The sequence below is a fragment of the Cyprinodon tularosa genome, unplaced genomic scaffold, assembly GCF_016077235.1.
Source record: "Cyprinodon tularosa strain WSP-4 unplaced genomic scaffold, ASM1607723v1 ctg140, whole genome shotgun sequence".
NCBI classification, from domain to species: domain Eukaryota; kingdom Metazoa; phylum Chordata; class Actinopteri; order Cyprinodontiformes; family Cyprinodontidae; genus Cyprinodon; species Cyprinodon tularosa.
Window position 1 is genome coordinate 709012 of NW_024038221.1, and position 19178 is coordinate 728189.

Consider the following 19178-nt stretch of genomic DNA (forward strand, 5'->3'; position numbering starts at 1 on the left):
GTCTGCAGGCACAAGAGGCCTTTGTCCTTTTCTTACACTTCCTCTCTCCTACATTCATCCCTCTCTGTCTTTGTGGAAGAAATGCATGGCCACAAAGTAAATCTGTGAGCTCAGCATTTGGATGTGGTTTTAATATATTAGGTAATTTATCTCGCTGGTATGAAACAGTACACTAAACAGCACCAGGTGGATCATTATCAGAGAGCTTCTTTTCCCCTTTACCCATTCACAATACTCAAATCTGGGTTTTATTAGAAAGAAGTGTGCACTCCTGCAAAAATGTGCATTTTTTGGTGTTTTTTAGAAATTTTTAAGAGTGACAATGTGTATCAAATGTTCTTTCTGTTTTCCGTTCAGCCAATTTTTAAATCCCCTTTGCCCTCCTTTTCCCTTAAAGTCTGGGGTGGGGTGCATACAAATACACAACCATGCAAACTCTCACTCCTAGTCTCTTTAACCACCAGTTAACCTTACATGCATGTTTTGGGGTTGGGCTGTGTAAGAAAGCTGGGGTTTTTCACACAGAAGCCATGCATGCACATGGTGAACATGCAAACACAATAAAGAAAGACCTGAACAGCCGGGGGTCCAACCAGAGAGCTACCTGCTGAGGGGCGACAAAGGTACTGTACACAGACCAAAGGTTTGTATAAATCAATCTAAAAGATCGTGAATTTGACTCATTTTATCATTTTTTGAGGGGAAAAAAATCATTTATTATTTTTACAAATAAGAATTTATTTCAGAATTGAAAATATAAATTTACCTGACAATGTTCTATCTTGCTCTGCAGGCTTAACATTTATACCTAAAATATTATTATTATTATTTTTGTTAAACATGAAAATTGCAAGTACTTTAAAATAACATAAAAAATAAAATAAAAAGATAAGGGCTTGTAAAGAAGTAGCCCTCGGTTGTTCAGTTGTAGTTCCTATAGTGAACACACGGTGGCGACACGTGTCTAAACACAACCATGCGGTTCCTTTGGGCAAAACTCTGATTGCTGAAGTTTGTTGGGAAGAGTTTGCGCTCATTGGGATAGAGAGACACACACACACACAATTGGGAGTCCGGAGAGAGAAGAAGGAAAGAGGAAAGTTTCCGCTTCTGTCTTTTTATCCAGATACTTTCGGTGCGCCTTTTGGAAGGAAAAACACGGACAGCAAACTCTGAAGCCTGCGCGCTGAATTTGGAGACTCGTTTTGTGGTGGAAAGAGTGTCAGGGTGAGATATTGCTCGGATTTGGATGTGAAACGCGGACCAGGGTGTGAGACAGAGCCGAAGGAATGTATCGTAACCGGGCAGCGGTGCGGCAGTGGAGATGTCCAGCCTGCGCTCTCTGCGTCTCTCTGCTGCTCCAGTGCGTCCTGGCGCTCAGCGCGTCTGGTAAGTTTGAGCAGCTTTCTCCTCCATTCCTCCTGCTGGCCATGTTCCATGCGGTTAACCTTCATTCATCTATGTGCAAAACAATTATAACTAAGTTGCTTTTAAATTCTTTTACAACCATGTTTGGTTTTTGAGACTTTTTTCTCTTTGTTTCCACTGAAGAGATCATCTGAGTCCCATGTAGATGAAGCTGATCTGTTTGCCATCACTTAGCTTCTTCTCTCATGCAAACGATCTTTGGTTTTCAGACTGAAGCCCTTTTGTGATTCTGAAGCCTCGGCACGGGGAGAGGCTTCACCCCATTGATAGGCATGAGGGGGGCCCTTACCTTGGCCCTTGGCAGCGCATTGTGCGCCCTTCCATTCTCTGGAAATGCAGATTATTTAAAGATAAGGATGCACGAGGGCTTATCTCCCCTTTCCTTTGCCTTTGGTTAATAACACTAATGGCTGTTGAGGCAATAAGTGAAGGTTTTATAAAATACCCCAGCTGTTGACTCCTGATGCAGATCTGTGCCATGCAAGTATCCATTCCTCTGAAACGAGTTTTATTAAGATTTCCTCTTAAGAGTCTGTGCTTATGAGGTGGAAAGAAAAAATACTCCTAGTTTCCAATGTATCCAGAACTTAAAAGTTTGGGTAGATTGATGCTTTTGCATCCAGTCCCCTTTGAATCAGTGCTTTTTAGAACCAACATTTGTCACATTTATAGCTGCAAGTCTTTAAGGTTAGGAGAAATGCTTTTTTTATATCCTCACAAAGCACCAAAAGCCCAATCAGATTAGATAGGAAGTCTTAATATCCATTTTGACCTCAGATTCTCAGTTGTATTTAGGTGTCTGCTGTGTGTTTAGGGTTGTTGCCCTCCTAATAACTGCTGCCACACAAAGCTCCCCACAGCATCATCCTGCCACCTCCTGCTTTCACAACAGGGATGCATTTTTGCTTTGTTGGTGTTTTACATGTAGATAGGAAAAGTTTTGGTTTTGTTGTGCCCCCTGGTTGAAATTGCATAGGGGACATCTTCTTGCCAATCTTTTAACTATTTAACGGTCTTTAATGCAGTGGTTTAAAACTTCTTAATAATAAAAAAAAAATCTGTTGTAAGAGATCTGTTGCTGTGTTAAACAGCCAGCAGTTTATTTCTGTTTTTAGATTTTAAACAAAGTGGGCCATAAAAAGTCTTATAAAAATGAAGCATATATTTTCTTTAGTAGGATGGCATTTGATTAGCTAGAAATGTAAAATAAAGAACAAAAAAACCCAATTAACAAGCTAATGACAAACGTACAGATTTAATAACATATTTCTGATTCTTTTCGTGTCATTTTGTTGAAAATTTGATTAAAATGTTTTTTATAATAACCTACTAAGGCTTCTTAGATTGTTATTTGCTATCAAACTGTATTCGAAACCGTCAGTATGTATCATTTTCAGCCACTATTAAGGTAAAGGCAGTGGGCCCTAAGAGCCACTTGCGGCTGCAGGGCCACAGGTTGAAGATCGCTGCTTTAATGTGTTTAACAATTTTCTACGTTTTTGGATAATCTAATTTAGTGTTAAACTTCTGTTTCCCTCTGTCTTTACTATGCTGTGTGTTTGCTAATGCTCTCTGACATCAGAGGCCTTCTTAGATCAGCTCAATTTGTATGAATATTGAATCACACACATGGACTCTGTTCACTAATAAGATTTCTGGATGTTGTGAGTTAAAAGTAAAAGAGGACAGATGTAAGTTAAGCTTCACTTTACTTATTTTTTTCTGTTTTTAATTAAAATCATTTATATAGTTTTTCTTCCACTAAACAATAATGTGTTGCTTTGTGAACTCCAGTGAAACACATTAGTTTTTGAGTTTTTTAACCTGATCACATGTGCTGTAGGTTGCAGGGGTTTGTAATATTTCTCAAAACTTTTTATCTTTAGGGCCTCTGTTAATAGGGTTCGGTTGTCTCTAAAGGCTGTTGAGGCAATAAGATGACTTTTAAAAACGTACTCCAGCTTTTGACTTGCGAGACAGAATAATTCCCTGATTTGTGGGGAACCCCTATTTAGGACTAAAGGCTACGTTTGTCTTGTCAGTCTTAAGTTTTACTGCTTTTCTCACCCTCTCTGCCTTCACACAGCGCTGTGTGTTTGTGTGAGACCCTAAAGGAAAAGCTGGCAGATGGCCTCATGTTGTATGTATATATGGAACTGCTTGACTAATAGAAGTATGATTGATTTCAGTTTGGATCAGATATGGGCTGTTTATGAAGCTGCTCGGGGAAGGCATTTTAAGTTTTTGTGTCCTGGCCTTTTTGAGTGTGCTGTAAGTATTTAACGGCCCTCCCGTTCCAGATAGGTAGTTATGAATTATCTCCGGAAGATTTTCTGGGTTTGTTTGGATTACCTCTGTCCTCCCCTAAATGCTTGGGGCTGATATTTACGATGACACTGTGCAGCATATGCTGCTTTGGACCTAAAGCTTTTATGCGATCGCCTTTCTCTTTCCCGTCTCTTTCTGTATCTTCTGGCCTATTTCTCTTGCTTGGAGACAGGGAGGAATGTTAATCCAAGTTACTTAACAGGATGAGTTGGCTATGAGTTCTTCAAATGGAGTTAAATGGTGGTATATGTAGAAGAGGGCTTAAACCTCCCTACTTTATCTAAAAAAAATAATATATAAGGTCCAGAAATTGATTTGTTCAGTTTTAGATCTAAATACTCCAGATGCGCAAATCAATCACATGAGAATCGGGATCAACCAAAACTCCCCTAAATAGTGCACATAGACATCAAGCAACCAAATAACAAGCTAAGTTTTTAAGATGGTTGCTGATTATTTATAGAATTGAACTTTTTGACATTAGTCTAGACGATCCCTGATATGTGCTGCCGATCCAACATTTTTGGGTCGATTCTCGAAGCAGATGTTACTTTTTATTCTTTTAAATAAAAAAAAAAAAAGTTAGACAAATCTCAATTTAAGTAAAAGCTTTAAAAGGTAAAACATTTAATAACAAATCAAGCTAAGCAACAATAGACAGCATATGAAGGGACACCATAACACCTGCTTTTAAGGCATGGCTGCTGAGTGCACTAATGAGTCCAAATATCGGCCAATGCATGCATGCTTTTCGATTAATAATCGGAGAACAAAAGAACATTTCTTACTAAATTAAACCAGGTGAAACTAAAACATTTCCTCTTGAGTTCTGGATAGAGCACATTGACAGACGAAAAGTTTTTTTTTCATCTGAAATGCAAAATATTTTTTGCAATTTTTATATAATTACTGCTCTAAGTGGGTCGCAGTTGCAGCTAAAGCCATATTTTACAGTCTCTTCACTCCAGTTAAAGATTAATCGATTGCTAAATTAGTTGACAATTATTAAAATAATCAATTAATCAAGACTCATCTGATTAGTTGTTTCAGCTCTAATTATAAACACATTAACAACTATCATGAAAAAACAAACCTAAAAATGAAATGGTCACGAGTGAATGTGTTTCTGTATATTTCTCTCTATATATTTTACTATCTTTAAGTAGCAGTGATACTTCTATATGGAGCAGGATATCTACACATAGAAAATCATATATCCTCCATACTGCGGGGAATAAGAAAAGACACGTTCATATTATTGGTGAAAATAAAAACATGGCAATACTTTTGTTCTAATACAGCAAAATCAATGTTAATTTAGCTTGATTGCAATTGTTTAAATAAAAAAGCTCCTTCCTTTCTATTCTGTTATTAATAACAAGCTACAACTTAGAAATGCTATGTTGAAGCCGAGTGCTTGGAGTTAAGTTATTGAAACAAGCTTTTGTTTCCTGATGCTGTGAAATGGAGGTACTGCTGGTCTGAACAAAAGCTTTTTATCAACAGTTATGTTTAATGTTTGTTCCTTGAGATTTTTACATAACATGTTTCATTACAATTCAAGGATATTAATATACAGATTTTCAACCTGGGAAGGAAAATAATTATCTTCAAAGACATACTCACGAAAAAAGGTTTGATTATTTAAATAGCTCCTATTCTTTGCTTAAAGTTTCAGAATTGCTGAAAATCTGATTAGACCCTTAAGATATTCAGAAATCAGTTTTAACAAAGGAAAACCTGACTGGTGCATCCTTCATCAAAACCTTTAGACTACAAATTTTCTTTTCTACATTAAAAGGAAATGACATAAATGTGCTTCACTCTTTGAGTTTATTTATTTTTTAACAACCTTTTCACCATCTGTTAGTTGCCAGGAGTTTTGTCTCCTTTCTAGTCGGAGAAGAACAACAATAATGTGGTTCGGCTGTAATCAATTGTGAAGAGAACAGTGCGGCGCCCTGTGATCTGTGGCTGTGTTATGGCCGCGCCGTGGAAGTGTCTCAGCACATGTGGCCAAGAAGAAAGGGAAGAGCGTGGTTATCTGCTTTTATTTGTGGCCGTCTGGTTTGCAAGTCACTCTGCAAGCTTCCAGCCAGGGGTCAGAGGTCACAGGTCTGTCGGTGTAATATAAATGCCAGCGTTTTCAGGGACAATTAGGGTTTCCCTGACTTCAACAAGGGAATTTTGATGACAAGGCAAAAAAAAAACACAAGGAAAAAAACCCAAATAGATGAACGTTGTTTATGTGATTTACTGCATGTGCACCAAAACCATATCTGAATTGTATATCAGCTCTGATAGTGACTAATTAGCTGGATCGGAGATCAGATGAACAACATCGATTAAACATTCCCATCTAGGCATTGCTTTTCTTTTTATTCAAATCATACACATCAATGTTTGGCACGCTGGTTCATTATCACACATAGCATGCATAGCTTCTAGTGATGATTAAAATTGTAGTAATTTATTATCCTTTTGTCTTTAACCAATGTTTACAACAAGCCTGACTTCTTCTCTCACATGGCAGGGTAAATTGTTCATTCATCGAGCAATAGCATCAGATCGGCATCGGGTATCGGCCAGTATGATCAGCCCAGGTATCGATATCGGATTAGATTGGGAAAAAAATTTATCTATGAATTTCTATTACAAAGACTTGTTGAAGCCTAAAATATCTACATTGTTAGATGGGGAGGGTTGGCCTAGTGGGATAGAGCAGGGAGCTTATGCTCTGAGAAGGTTGCAAGTACCCAGTTTGATCCTTACAGCCTCCACTCTGTGTTCCTGAGCAAGACCCTTAACCCCACCCTGCTCCCCGGGCACCGCACAATGGCAGCCCATTGCTCCTCAAGGGGACGGGTTAAATGCAGAGGCGAATTTCTCCAATGTGAGATCAATAAAGTTCAGTTATGAATTATTATTATATTATAGAGACATGTACTTAATTTATAATATATTTTCCTACCCATACTATAATCCTACGAGTTAAGAGGTCCTACTGTTTTCTTTTATCTCCCTCAAGATCCAGACTGGTTGAATCAGACATTCGTTTTGTCAGGATAAAAGTCATCCTTGTATAAATCAGAGGTTTGGGAGAAACGAACAGGAAGAAAAGGGTGTGGCCTATATAAGTGATGATAATAATAATACAGTTGCTGTTCTCGAGGGCCATGTTTGACAAAAATTGACATATCTATGTAATTGTGGCACTGAAGAGTGAGGAGGTGTCCAGCCTTGCTGGCCACCTAATAAAAGCCCCATTTGCTCTACCCTTAAAACCGTGCTGAGAACGGTCCAAGCACGGTAAACGAGATAACAGTTGAGTAAATGGAATGGGACTGAACTGGACCGTTCAAGGCACAACCCAACCTTGCTAAATCTAGTACTAGCTCAACAATTCAGTTTATTTATATAGGGCACATTCACAACACATGTCATCTCAAGGCTGTTTACAGAGAAAGTTCACCAGATCATACAGTCAGATCGGTTCAAAGCTTTCTATCTAAGGAAAACCAGTTGATTGCATCTACTCATTGACTCTTAAGCAATACATCACACCTAGCATACTTGTAGCAACAGTGGAAAGGAAAAACTCCCTTTTAACAAGAAGAAACCTCCAGCAGAACCAGGCTCAGTGTGAGCGGCCATCTGTAGATGCTGACTGGGGTTCAAGGAGTCAGAGGCAGAGATACAGAAAGAAGCAGAGATACAAAAGTAAGGCTTGGCATGGTTCATCTGTGGCTCGGTTCTCAGATGACAAAGTGCAGACTACGCCATCTCCCACTTACAGTCAGATGTCTCATTTCACAGGTTTTCCAGCATGTCCAGCTTTGCAGTTCAAGATCTCTTCAGCTGTTCACAACACAAACTTCTTCTCAGCCTATTAACAATAAATGGTAACAAAAGAGCGTGGTGCGACCTGGGATGATGCTAGGACTGAGGCGCTCATTGAAATGTGGGTGGAGGATTCTATCCAGACACATAAGTTCCTGAATGTTATTGTTGCTGCCCTTTTTGCTTGCATAATTCCTACCTTGAGAGCTGTAGTATGGACCACCGTTAGGAGCCGAGGAACCGTGCTAGCGTGATGCGAAATGGTTGTGAGAACCAAGCTCGGCACGCTTAACTGATCCAAGCTTGGTCCGAACTCAGCACGGATCGTTTCAGAGGGCTAGTGGAAATGGGGCATATGACTCAACCTGTCAGATAGACACCAAATAGCTGTGACACACAGGTCACTGATATCGTTCGACTTCTAGACGATCAGCCCAGAGCTGGAACTCTACTATTTCTCTGCCACACTTAGATTTAAAGTGTTCAAGTTTAAGTCCTGTCTGAAAGCAATGACTATAAGAGGAAGCGTTGTTATTGAAAGAGTGTTTGCTCTTTCAATAAACTAGAACTAGGAATAAGCTCCGAGAAATAAGGCCCTTCAGGGCCAGCAGCCTTTCTTACAACTCCAAAAGCTGATTACTAAAGTGCTTCTAAATGCTTATGGAAGTAAGTCAGGAGGTCATGGAAGGAATTTGGTTTGATTGCTGCTGGACAGGAGATTATGGGCTTTTTAATGGCCACACCAGCTAAAGTCAAAAGCTGCTTTTTAGGTGCAGAATTCAACTTTAGGTGTTGATTCGTGTTACACTGACCTCCTTTAATGGCCTCGGAAACTTGAAGTTTTAGTCGTGCTTGTCTTTACTATTTCCCTTAATTGAGACATTGATTTATTTTATGAAGTCAGTTTAGGTAATCAGGTTGGGAACATAGAGAGCGTTTAGTGCCCAGATAGATGGCTTTTAACCAAACATAAAAACAAAGCAGCTCTAATTAATTTTGGCTATAAGTAGTAAAATGTGACTCTTTAATTTATCTAAAGTATACTTTAATGGTGCTATTGCTACACAGACTGCTGAACATTTATGTTTGAATGTAGAACGTCCTCTGCATGGCAGCCATTATGATGTCTGTTTAGCGTGGAGCCGTTTAAAAGAGGACGGAAATCAATTCATCTTAAACACAGAACAAGTGGTCATTTGTGTTTCTTAAGAAGCTTGTTGACTTGGATAATAAAATGTGATGCAAGTAATGCCAAAATAAAAATCAAATGTTTTGTGGTTTTTAATGTTTTATTTATTTATTTTTATTGTTTTTGTTTGTTACAATAAGGTAATTTATTGACAAACCCACCACACCACAAACAAATAGATCTAAATGAGTCATTTTTTTATATTAATAATTTATCATTTAACTTAATGGATCCCACACTTCTTAAAATAGGTGCATTTTTTCTTGAATTGAGGAGGTAATAAGACACTTTGCCAATAGAACAAGACAATTTACATTTAAGATAAGAAACAAAATATTGCATTGTCTCAATTCAAGTGCATATGATTTAATTATCTTATTTTAAATGTAAAAATACTAATTCCATCGGCAAATCATGTTATTTACCTACTCAAATAAAGGGTGAATACACTTAATCTCAGAACTTACTTTTTTTTACTTATTTCTACATTGTTTTTGCATTGCATAACCTTAACAATAAGATTACACATTTTCACTTTAAAAAAAGCAAGTTTCCTGTTGTAACCCCTGGAAATGTAAAGTTGGTGAAACATGAGATTTAAGGTCTTCCTATTTTCCCTGACAAATATAACGCCTTTTTCTCTGCTTCCTTTGAGATCCATGGGTGTTTTGCTGAAAAAAGCCCCCCTGCTGGGAAAGCCACCTCAGTGGTGGGAAATGCTTTCGGGGGAAAAAGGGCACAGTGTTCTGCCTACAGATGTGCATGCCTTTTAATTAGCTTAGTGGGCTCAGGTGTGGCTGACGCTGCATATTTAAAAGGAGAAAACAAAACAGAAAGACGTTCAAAATTCAATCTCATTCATTTTCCCATCAAATACATTTTTTCCAAGGTTTACCAATAAATGAATCATCACTGCTTTATAATAGTTTTATTATGATTCATGATTCATTCAGTGTCACGATTGTTCTTTTTTTCTGAATAGTCGTTCAGACCGACTACTTTAATCCGGCCACCATTAGACTCCAGTCTGAATGCTTCACAGCCCCAGTGTGACCTGCATGAGCAGAAGGACGCTGTAGATGTCACACAGTGGTGCACTGTTTATGGAAATAATAACAGACGCCTCCAACTCTTTGTTATTATAAGTTGTTGAATAATGAGAGGAGAATCACATCATAACAGACAAAGACATGTAAGAAAAGAGAGATCTGAATTATTTCCAATGTGTTTTAGTGTAGCAGTGAATTCAGTGTTGGAGAAGGGTCTGTATGAATGAGTAGTTAGATTCCGGATGATAAGATGAGAGTCAAATCAAATGCAGGCACTTAAAACTCCATAGGATTTAGTACCACATATGGAAGTTGCACAATTCAGATTTTTTTTGGAGGTTAAAAAAATTGGAATTGGAATTTTGTCTGCCATGAAAAGGTCGGATATGAGTCGCATATGGGCAAAAAAAACAACAACTCTGATTTGGATCGCATTTGCCTGCACTGAATGTAGCCTTAGGCCCCGTCCACACGAAGACGAACCCTGGCCTAAACGCACAAATTTTTCACCAAACCAGCCTCTCATCCATACGAAGCCGGCGTTTCGGGGGTCTGTAAACGATCATTTTTTTATTCAGCCTTCAGAGTGGGAAGATTCTGAAACGCCGTTTTCGCGTTTCCATCTTTACGCCCTAACCGCATATTTTTTTTTACACGCATGCGTCATAGCGTCGCCTCTACACACGCATGCGCGACCAGTATCACAACAACAATGGCGCCGTTGCTAATGCTACTCACCCTGCTGTCGGGCTTACAACAGAATCTTCTTCTTCTGGAATATCTCCAGGAAGAACAGAGCAATATCGACGACATAGTTCAGCACCTGAATTTCACTTAACCACGAAAATGGACCCGCAGGGCAACCATGTATAAATATTAGTGCACATGCCCAACATTTCGTCGCTTCTTTTTGCTTTGGCACCACAGCGCCACTTACAGGCCTGGCATACATTTAGCAGCGTTTTCATGCATTCGTGTGGACGCTCACATTTATTTTACGTCTCCGTCTTTACGGCAAACGTTTTGGAAAATATCAGCGTTTCGTGTTCGTTTTGACTTCGTGTGGACGGGGCCTTAGATGTTATGTTTGCAGTACTTGGAACTCTTCTTCCACTCTGCCCATCACACACTATACCTCCTCTAGTGTCCCTCTAAAAGCTTTTGGCAGAGCTGTGTGAGTAAAACGGATGCAGTAGAAGGAGCAAGAAAGAGTTGACTCTTTTTGAGAGAGCTCAGCTCCGTTTTGAGAGTGTGAAATGGGGAGGAAATCACAGACTTTAATTTAATCAGCGCATAGCCTCGAATCACAAACGCAGACTGTTTTATGCCCTTGATTTAAACCAGCAATGTGCAAACTATATATCATACTGATATATGTGTATAAATATATATATATATATATATATTTTTTTTTTGCGTCCCACTACTTATTAAGCACATGTGTTGCCAATGTTCAGTGTGCCCCAGCATGGAGAATATAGTGATCTATCTGTTTTACTGTTGTATAGTTGGCAGGCAGTAACCTGGAGTCCAAAAACCTTTAAGTTTTGCTGCTGATGTGCCTTTTGCTGGACGGACATGCCATAAAAACAATCATCTCCTGACCTGGAATAAGTCTTTTCATATTAAGCTGTGGTGCAATCAGGGCTTTGTTTCATAAAATGTTCTATTTTCTGATTGATTACACCCTCTGTTAAATTTATATGTAATCCCCCATCAAAAATAAACATGCATTTCTGTAAGAGGGAAATGGAAAAATGGTTGTAACCAGGAAAAGCTTGATTGTTGCATCTCTTATTTTTACTGATCAAGTTTCCCTTTTTTGTGGTAAGAGGCCCTGTTTAATCAACGTCCGCAGTTCGGTTCACTGATATCCTCCTTTTCTGTGTTTGATAAAGTTTCTGCCACTGCAAACCTTTGCCAAGCATAAAAACCCTTTTCCTGCAATTTACTGTCTGCCTGAGAGGCGAGTGGTGGGATAGAGAAAGCTGTGTTTGGAGGGTTCATGGAAATCTGTGGCTGGATGAAGAGAAGGAATGAAATATGGTGGTTTAGGATTTTACTGCTTAGGTTCAGAAGTGGCTACTTCTTTTTGTTGCAGAATCTGCAGAAAGGTCCTGTTTTTCTCTAGATTTTCGAATAATTTAGTTAATTTCATTTGAAGGCTCTGATGAAAAAGTGCCTTGCTCTTTCTGTTTTATTGCCATCTTCAAAGCATGAAAAAAAAGATGATCGTGCTGTCACAGGCAGGTAAATTACCCCTAATCTTACCAAGTTAGGAAATAATTGTGAAACGGTGACCACTTGCATAATTTAGCTGATTTTTAGATTCAGAAGGATAAATAGGGGACAAGGTGATATTTTGGAGAAGTTCTACAAGTTTTTGATTGTCGATGAGTTGCAACAAAAAGTGCCGCTTTTGTGTAAATGCTTCAGAAATTATTACAGTCATGTCTCCCAGTGCTAAAGTTATATGTTATAATTTAGGGGTTTTTGTGTTTTTTTTTTTTTTTTCAAGCAAAGAAGCTGCAGAAAAGTCTTGTTCCTCCTCATATCCCTGAATGTTCTTTTCATGTCTTTCTGTGTTGATGTCTTGCAACTCAGCCTGGAAGATAAATTACTGTGGCCACATTAGGGAAATGTTCCCCGCTGTACTTTATACATACAATACAATGACTCCTTTACTGCTGCTCTGTAAGCCAAGCTTAAAGTGTGAGACTATGCTGATGACAAAGTGACACTTTAATGAGTGCAATGGAATAAAACACACCTTCTGAGTATCCGTTTTCTGTATGGATTTAAAGATGTTTAATATCGAGCAGGTCGGCTAGCATAAGAACAGTAAATTTCATTGTTTGTTTTATCAAGTTAGTGCTTTTTGAGCGTCCTCCATGGTCACCTGTCTTAAATTTGATCATCATGCAGGGGGTAGGATGAAACATGGCTTTTTAAGCTCCCCTATACATGTCAAAGTAAATCTTTTTACACCTTGTTTGCTTTGCGTTAAGGACCCTAGAAACCTGCTCTCCATGCAGGCAGTTTGATAGCTGTTCCCCCACAATTAGGTCTTTGTACAACGCTCACCCTCCTCCCAAGGTATTAAATGCTGCAAAAGTTATGGGCAACTGCCAAATACACATACATTTTTAAGGTGTTCACTGTATCGTTTTATTACTACCAGTCTTTCTAATTTATGCTCATATAAAAATTAAAATATGTTCCCCACTTTTAGAAATGGAACTGAGTGTGGGGTTGCAGTTTATTCTTTCTATGGGCTGTTAATCTGAATTTTCTTTTTTTAAGGGGACCCTGGAAAATAATTTAAATATTGTGGAATAGTTTGGGGCCAATGTGACAATATAATGGTAGATCTGTGAGTAAATTTACTTCTCCCTTTATTTACCCCCTCAATTTCTTTTACTAGTTTTAACCAAAAACCTATAAGCATTATTAAGGCTGCAAAATAACAGCAAATAATGATTATAAATCTTAAGAATGTTCGCTAGTTTGTGGTGTTATTTTCCTATGTAGACCAAAACAAAACCATAGTGTAAAGATGGTGAAGTGGGCTTTCAGGGTAACCAGTATTAGCTGCATGAATGTTTCTTTTTCTGTTTTTAAACTACATCTGGTGTGGACGACCTCATATTTCAAATCTTGTTTTTCTAATATACTTTAACCAAAAAAAAGTTTAATGATCACCAACTTTTCTTTAGATCATTTGTATTAAATGAGTTGATATCCACTTCTGATTTGACAAACATGATACTTCTGATCTAAAATGGCCCAGAGGCTAAAATTGTTACTTTAATCTACCAAGGTACTGAGAAACCAAGTACAGCCTGTTTTGTTATTTCAATTTAAATCACAAATGACTTTGAAATCATAATTAAATCATTTAATTAATAATTTACTGCATGTAACTTGTTCAGCACTCAGCTAATTTAGCCCAATGTGAAAAGCACCTTTACCAGATCCATACAGTTAACATAAATAAATAAATTAATATAAAAGGTTACAATAAACAAATGCAAATGCAGATTAAGAGCATTATGGCATTTATAAGATTAAATCTGTGCTGTCAAGGAAACCAAAGATTAAGGTGGTGGTAAGAACATCTTCTAGTCTCAAGGACTTGGAGATCATTACCAGAAATAAATCAACATGCAGGTAGAAACAAGCAAATTTGGTGTCATAAGAAGTGTTGATTAGTGTAGAAACATATCATTTTTAAATGAACTGAACTAAATCTTTCACAGCTGAGTCAATCCTTTTATATTTAATTACCTGTGGCAATATTATTGTGTCAAAAAAACCCATTCTTGCTTGAATTTAGTGAATTCAAGCCAATGTCTTTCAGGGGAATAAACAGCTTTGAGTTTAGCTTGATGACAGAATTAATTAAAAGTCCCATAGAAAAAGTTCCATAATTAAATGTGTAGCTTTCTGTAAATGCTAATATTCCTCAGACTGTCAGATTGAGTCTAAGTCTGTAGGGGAACTTTTTGTTTATTTTCAGTAGTTCTGCTGGACCTACTTTCTGCTCGGTCTGAGATGTGAAAACGCTCAGCTCCTCCGTCATCCCACCACCATGATGGGCATGACATCCAAACTACTTGGCGCTCCTCTTATCTGACTGGCAAACAAACACTGACTAATGCTGGCGCTTCTCAAGCAGTTTTCCTTTTGCCCTGACATTCATGCCGCCTTCCAAGGACCTGTTACTCCTACTCAGACACACATGCTCTCTGTGTCTATCCCCTCTCTGTCTCTGCAGCTCCTTTTGGCTGCTCAGTGGCTCCTCCAATTGGCCCATCTGACTGACACGCTTGTCTGAGCTCAGGCGTCTGTTTACTCAACAATAACTGAAGTCAGAGTGGCTCCTAAGCTCTGCAGGGACACAAGCATAACAAATTGGACAGCTTCTGGCATTTGGTTTAAAATTCATCAGCGAATTCCTGCAGAAATGAAAGGAGGGTCCTAACTGTAGACCTTTTATCCAATAAAAAGCTTTCCGATAATTTCCACGATAAACATGTAAGGCTGTGTTTTCATCTGTTTTTTTTTTTTTTTTTCTGTTGTTTTTGTTTTTTTTGTGGTACGTTGCTGTGGTTGGACGGCAAAAGCATTAGACCATCAGCTTCTGGGGCATTTGTATAAACTTGGCCTTCTGCAGTTATTATTAATACATCATCACGTGTATTTTCTTCTTGGCAGGTTCATCCCTTCTTTTTTCATTCGCTTCATTCTATTTTGTCATGCTTGCGTGTGCAAACACAATTGTCGCATTGTGTAACGTGGAAGTCCGCCCCTCCTAGAAATGGAACCATTAAAGAAAACATGCCTGGACTCCAGGAAATCAAATTTTACGGGCCATCAAATGATTTGTGTTTGGGGTGATTTGACTCTGTAACTCTGTTTTTGATTTGCTCGTCATTAGTTTGGGTTTTCTTAGGATTTCATATAGATATTTGAACAGTTTCTATTGGACTAACAGACACAGAGGCGCATTTTATGTATGTGTGTGTGTGTGTGTGTGCTTTCGCTTTTAATTGCTTTATAAACACAGGTAGTGGCCACAGACTAGTGTTTAAGCCTGTTATAGTCTGAGGTGGACTGCAAGAATTTTCCTCTTTTGAAGATTAGATCCTCCAAACAGGTTTTAGGTTAAAGCTGCCAATTAAATCTGGCTGCTAGCCCACCAAGCAGATTTAGAGATCTACTAAAATAATAATGCTGAAAATGCCAACGCTTTTTTTTTTCTACTAATCAATAGTGTGACATTAATAATGATTTTCACAGGGATAAATGAGAGGGCTTTACCTGTTTCAATTATTTTGTAATTCTACTCTTTAAAGGTGATATAGCTACTTTTTAATAAAAAGAAAAAAAAAATTCAAATATTATACATCCAGAGGTATAAATTTGACTGAAATAAAATGATGTATTAAAATATTAATATTTGAAGGGCACATAAACCAAAATTTACTTCTAATTAAAAAAAAAAAGCGAAACAAGGGTGAACAAAAGCTTTTGAGGTTTGGTGCTGACTTGAGAAATGAATGTGGATCAGAGGTTTCTGCCTGTCTTCTGAACAGGTAATTTAATTGTTGCTAACCAATAGCGGACCTGGAAACTGGCTGACAAACTGTTAAATCTCTTTAAATGTGAATCTTCATTACTTGGGGTGTTTTTGGCACATTAGGAATAAATATGGGTCATGAAGTGTTTATTTCTGTTTTTTAGGTTTTTTTAACCTTCTCCATTGTTGCTTTATAATCTCTAACACATTTTCTAATAAGAAAAAGGCTACGTTCACACTGCAGCCCTTAATGCTCAATTCCTGTGTAAACTGCAATCATACAATTCAAGTTTCCCATGTGCAGTGGAGGAGGCAAATATGTCAAAAGCAAGCATGCTCTGTGTTTACAGAAGTAAACATGGGTGGATGGTAGCGCAAGAGCGCATCTAGCGGTCTTCCCCAACCTTAAAAAATGATGGTTAAAAAGAAAGACTGCTCTCTGCATTATCGTCCACCATGGTTCATGTTTTTCTTGCTGCTTCTGCATAGCAAGAACCCGAATAGGGACCTTTGTCGGGTATTAATGACGTTCAGGTCGGACAAATGCGACCTGGCCAATCAGACACAGGTCGCATTTTAAAAGGTCCGATTTGTATCGGATTCAGAACCACATAGCCAAGTGGCCTGGGTCGCATTGGAAAAAAGACATATTGTCAGATTGGTTGGGTGAAATCACTTAGCTTCATGTTAAATTCCATTCATTGCAGTTTAACCCCTGGATATGATGCATGTAATCCATTTCAGGGTGTTATTTTTCGAATTCTGTTTAGTTTATAATACTACTAAGTAAAAAGCTAAGCTAGCCTAGAATAATGTTACACTTAGGATGCCAAAGAGAACATTCCTTCCTGTAGGTAATCGAAAGGTTCAACAGAGGACAGAAAGGTTACTTTGTGGGACTCTATAACCTTTGACCTCTGTGGTGGTGGATTTGGGCTGCTATTTTTTTCAGGTTACAAACAGAAAAATAACTGATCACTTTAATACACATTGGAATCGTCACATATCCAACGTACTAAAAAGAAGTCAAACTTGGCTTAAATATGAATTGACAGTTTAAAAATTTGTCACAAATTCTAATGTAGACTTTTCACTGCTAAATTTGTAATTAAGCTTTACAGAAAAAAATGACAGTAAAATTGCTGTCTTTCTCTTTATGTTCATATTAGCTTAAATCTGAAATAGTGGCTAAGACACCTAGAGCCCCTTATGCACTTCAAAATAAATCTTTCTTCCTAGAATGTGTGACATAAACAAAATTGTCTCACTTACCTACTGGGTTTTTGTTATAAATGACGATTCCCTACTGTACAGTCCACATTGAGTATTGATGGTGAACTGGTTAAATTCTTTCACTATAATGTTGGGGAAATGCGTTCAGGAAGGGCATCCTGCATTACAAACATTGTCGAGTTTATAGGCAAGTTGTAATGACTTGCTTGGGCAAACCCTGAATATGGTAGCAGCTGTTTGTGGCTTAATATTTGACCACAAGAGATTATTGGATTCCATTACAGAACATACCATTTTTGTGCATAGATTTTTGCAAAAATTACCTTAATATAATAACACACACATACACATGCACATTTGGGAAGTCTGTTATCACAATCACACATTCATATAAATCCATTGTGGTTTGATGGTCTCACCACAAGGTAGCTCTGCTAAAGGAAGAACAATTAAGGTCTCAACAATTCAGATTCTTGGTGTGTTAAAAAGAAATAAGAGCGTCAAAAGAACGGAATGATGCTGTCTGACTCTCCAGATGGGTTTAGGCATTTGAATAGCCCATGTCTGAGCATTCAGAGTTCTTGTGGTTAATTCTGCTGGAATGATAATGGAAGGGTTCAGAATGGTCAGAGAACTGGAATCTGCTTTTGTATTACCTTCTTAGCTTGTCTGTCCTTTGTCTACTTCTAATTTAGGATGCCACTGTTGGCAAAAAAAACAAACTAACCAAAAACAATTAAGGATCACCGTCAATGAGTTTTCCCTCTAAAGCTGTCTCTCATATTTTCATTTTCACCGGTGATTTTGTACCTTAGATGTTTATCAGAGCTGACTCTGACTTGGAACCATGCCGGTTTAAATCAACCAACTGTTGAGATCACCTCCTGTGTGGCAATGGTTCTCTCACACCAACTTGTATTTTCTTGTCTCTCTGTATATTTGTCTGTCTTTCTCCGAGTCATCAGCTCCTCTTCCCTCCTCCTTTCAAAGAGCATTAATTTCAGCCAGGCAGGAAATGAAACTACATTGCCCTGCAACTCCAGCAGGAGAAGGGGGATTTGAGGAGGGAAAGGGGGAAGAGGTCCATACAATATATGAAGCAATATAGTAGTTTTTGAAAGAATGATGGTGTGAGTAGGTAGTCCTGGCTCAGCGAAAAGAAAGAAGAGAAGGTTAGGAATAGTATTGAGATGAATTAATTTTTTACACATAAAATATTAAGTGACAGCAGGCCTTAAATTAATAGTTTTATACATCCAGAAACTGAAAGATTTGACCTAGAACTTCCAAGGATTACAAGGACGAAACAGAACTTTGTAAGAGTCCTTGGCCCCTTTATCGTTCTCCTCTCCTGAGCTCCATCCAGCTATCAGAAGTCAATGATCTTCTCCTCAGAGGGGCCTATATAAGAGGCTTAGACCCGCGTGATTCCTCTGCATGTTTGTTTAACCTGTGTCCCACCCTCTGTAGCACAAAGCTTTTCTCAAAGAAGCTGATTACCTCTCACTGTTCAGTTTACCTCAGTTTCATAGAGCCTTTATAGACAATGATAAAATCAAGTAATCTATAGTAATAAAGCCTTAACATCACAAACTGTTGGCAAAATATGCATTCACAGTTCATGGGCATAATTTTTATTAGGCTAAATTTCTGTATTATATATACTTTTTAACCTTAAGTAATGTTAGATTTCTTTGGAAATTTGAGTTTTTGGTTAGAATTACCTGTAAGCTACAAAAATCAAAATGAAGAGAAATAAAATCCCTTTATAATTCATTTAATCTATTTTAGTTGTATGCTTTTTTATGAAATTAATTGATATTTTGGTTATAGTTAAACTGAGATGTACTAATGTGGTTCGTAATGGGAAGCATGTTTGGCAATATTTTGTGCCTGTTTATAAGGAATCTAGGCTGATTATTCCTGACACGCTCAGCTGACGCATTAATTAACTGCGCTCCTGCTGATAATTTGCAAAATGTTAAATTGCTGTGTGTGACCCATGACTAATGGAGTGAGAATTTTAAAC

At 38.0% G+C, this 19178-nt stretch overlaps 1 protein-coding gene across 1 annotated transcript in view; it reads left to right on the forward strand.

Annotated features, from left to right (window-relative positions):
• Positions 1 to 1009: 1009 nt before the first annotated feature.
• Positions 1010 to 19178, forward strand: part of ror1 (receptor tyrosine kinase-like orphan receptor 1) — a 168975-nt gene continuing 150806 nt past the window's right edge. Inside the window, exon 1 of the mRNA XM_038278374.1 lies at positions 1010 to 1389. Coding sequence (XP_038134302.1) covers positions 1290 to 1389 — 100 coding nt within the window. The 5' untranslated portion in view covers positions 1010 to 1289. The remainder of the gene's footprint in view (positions 1390 to 19178) is intronic.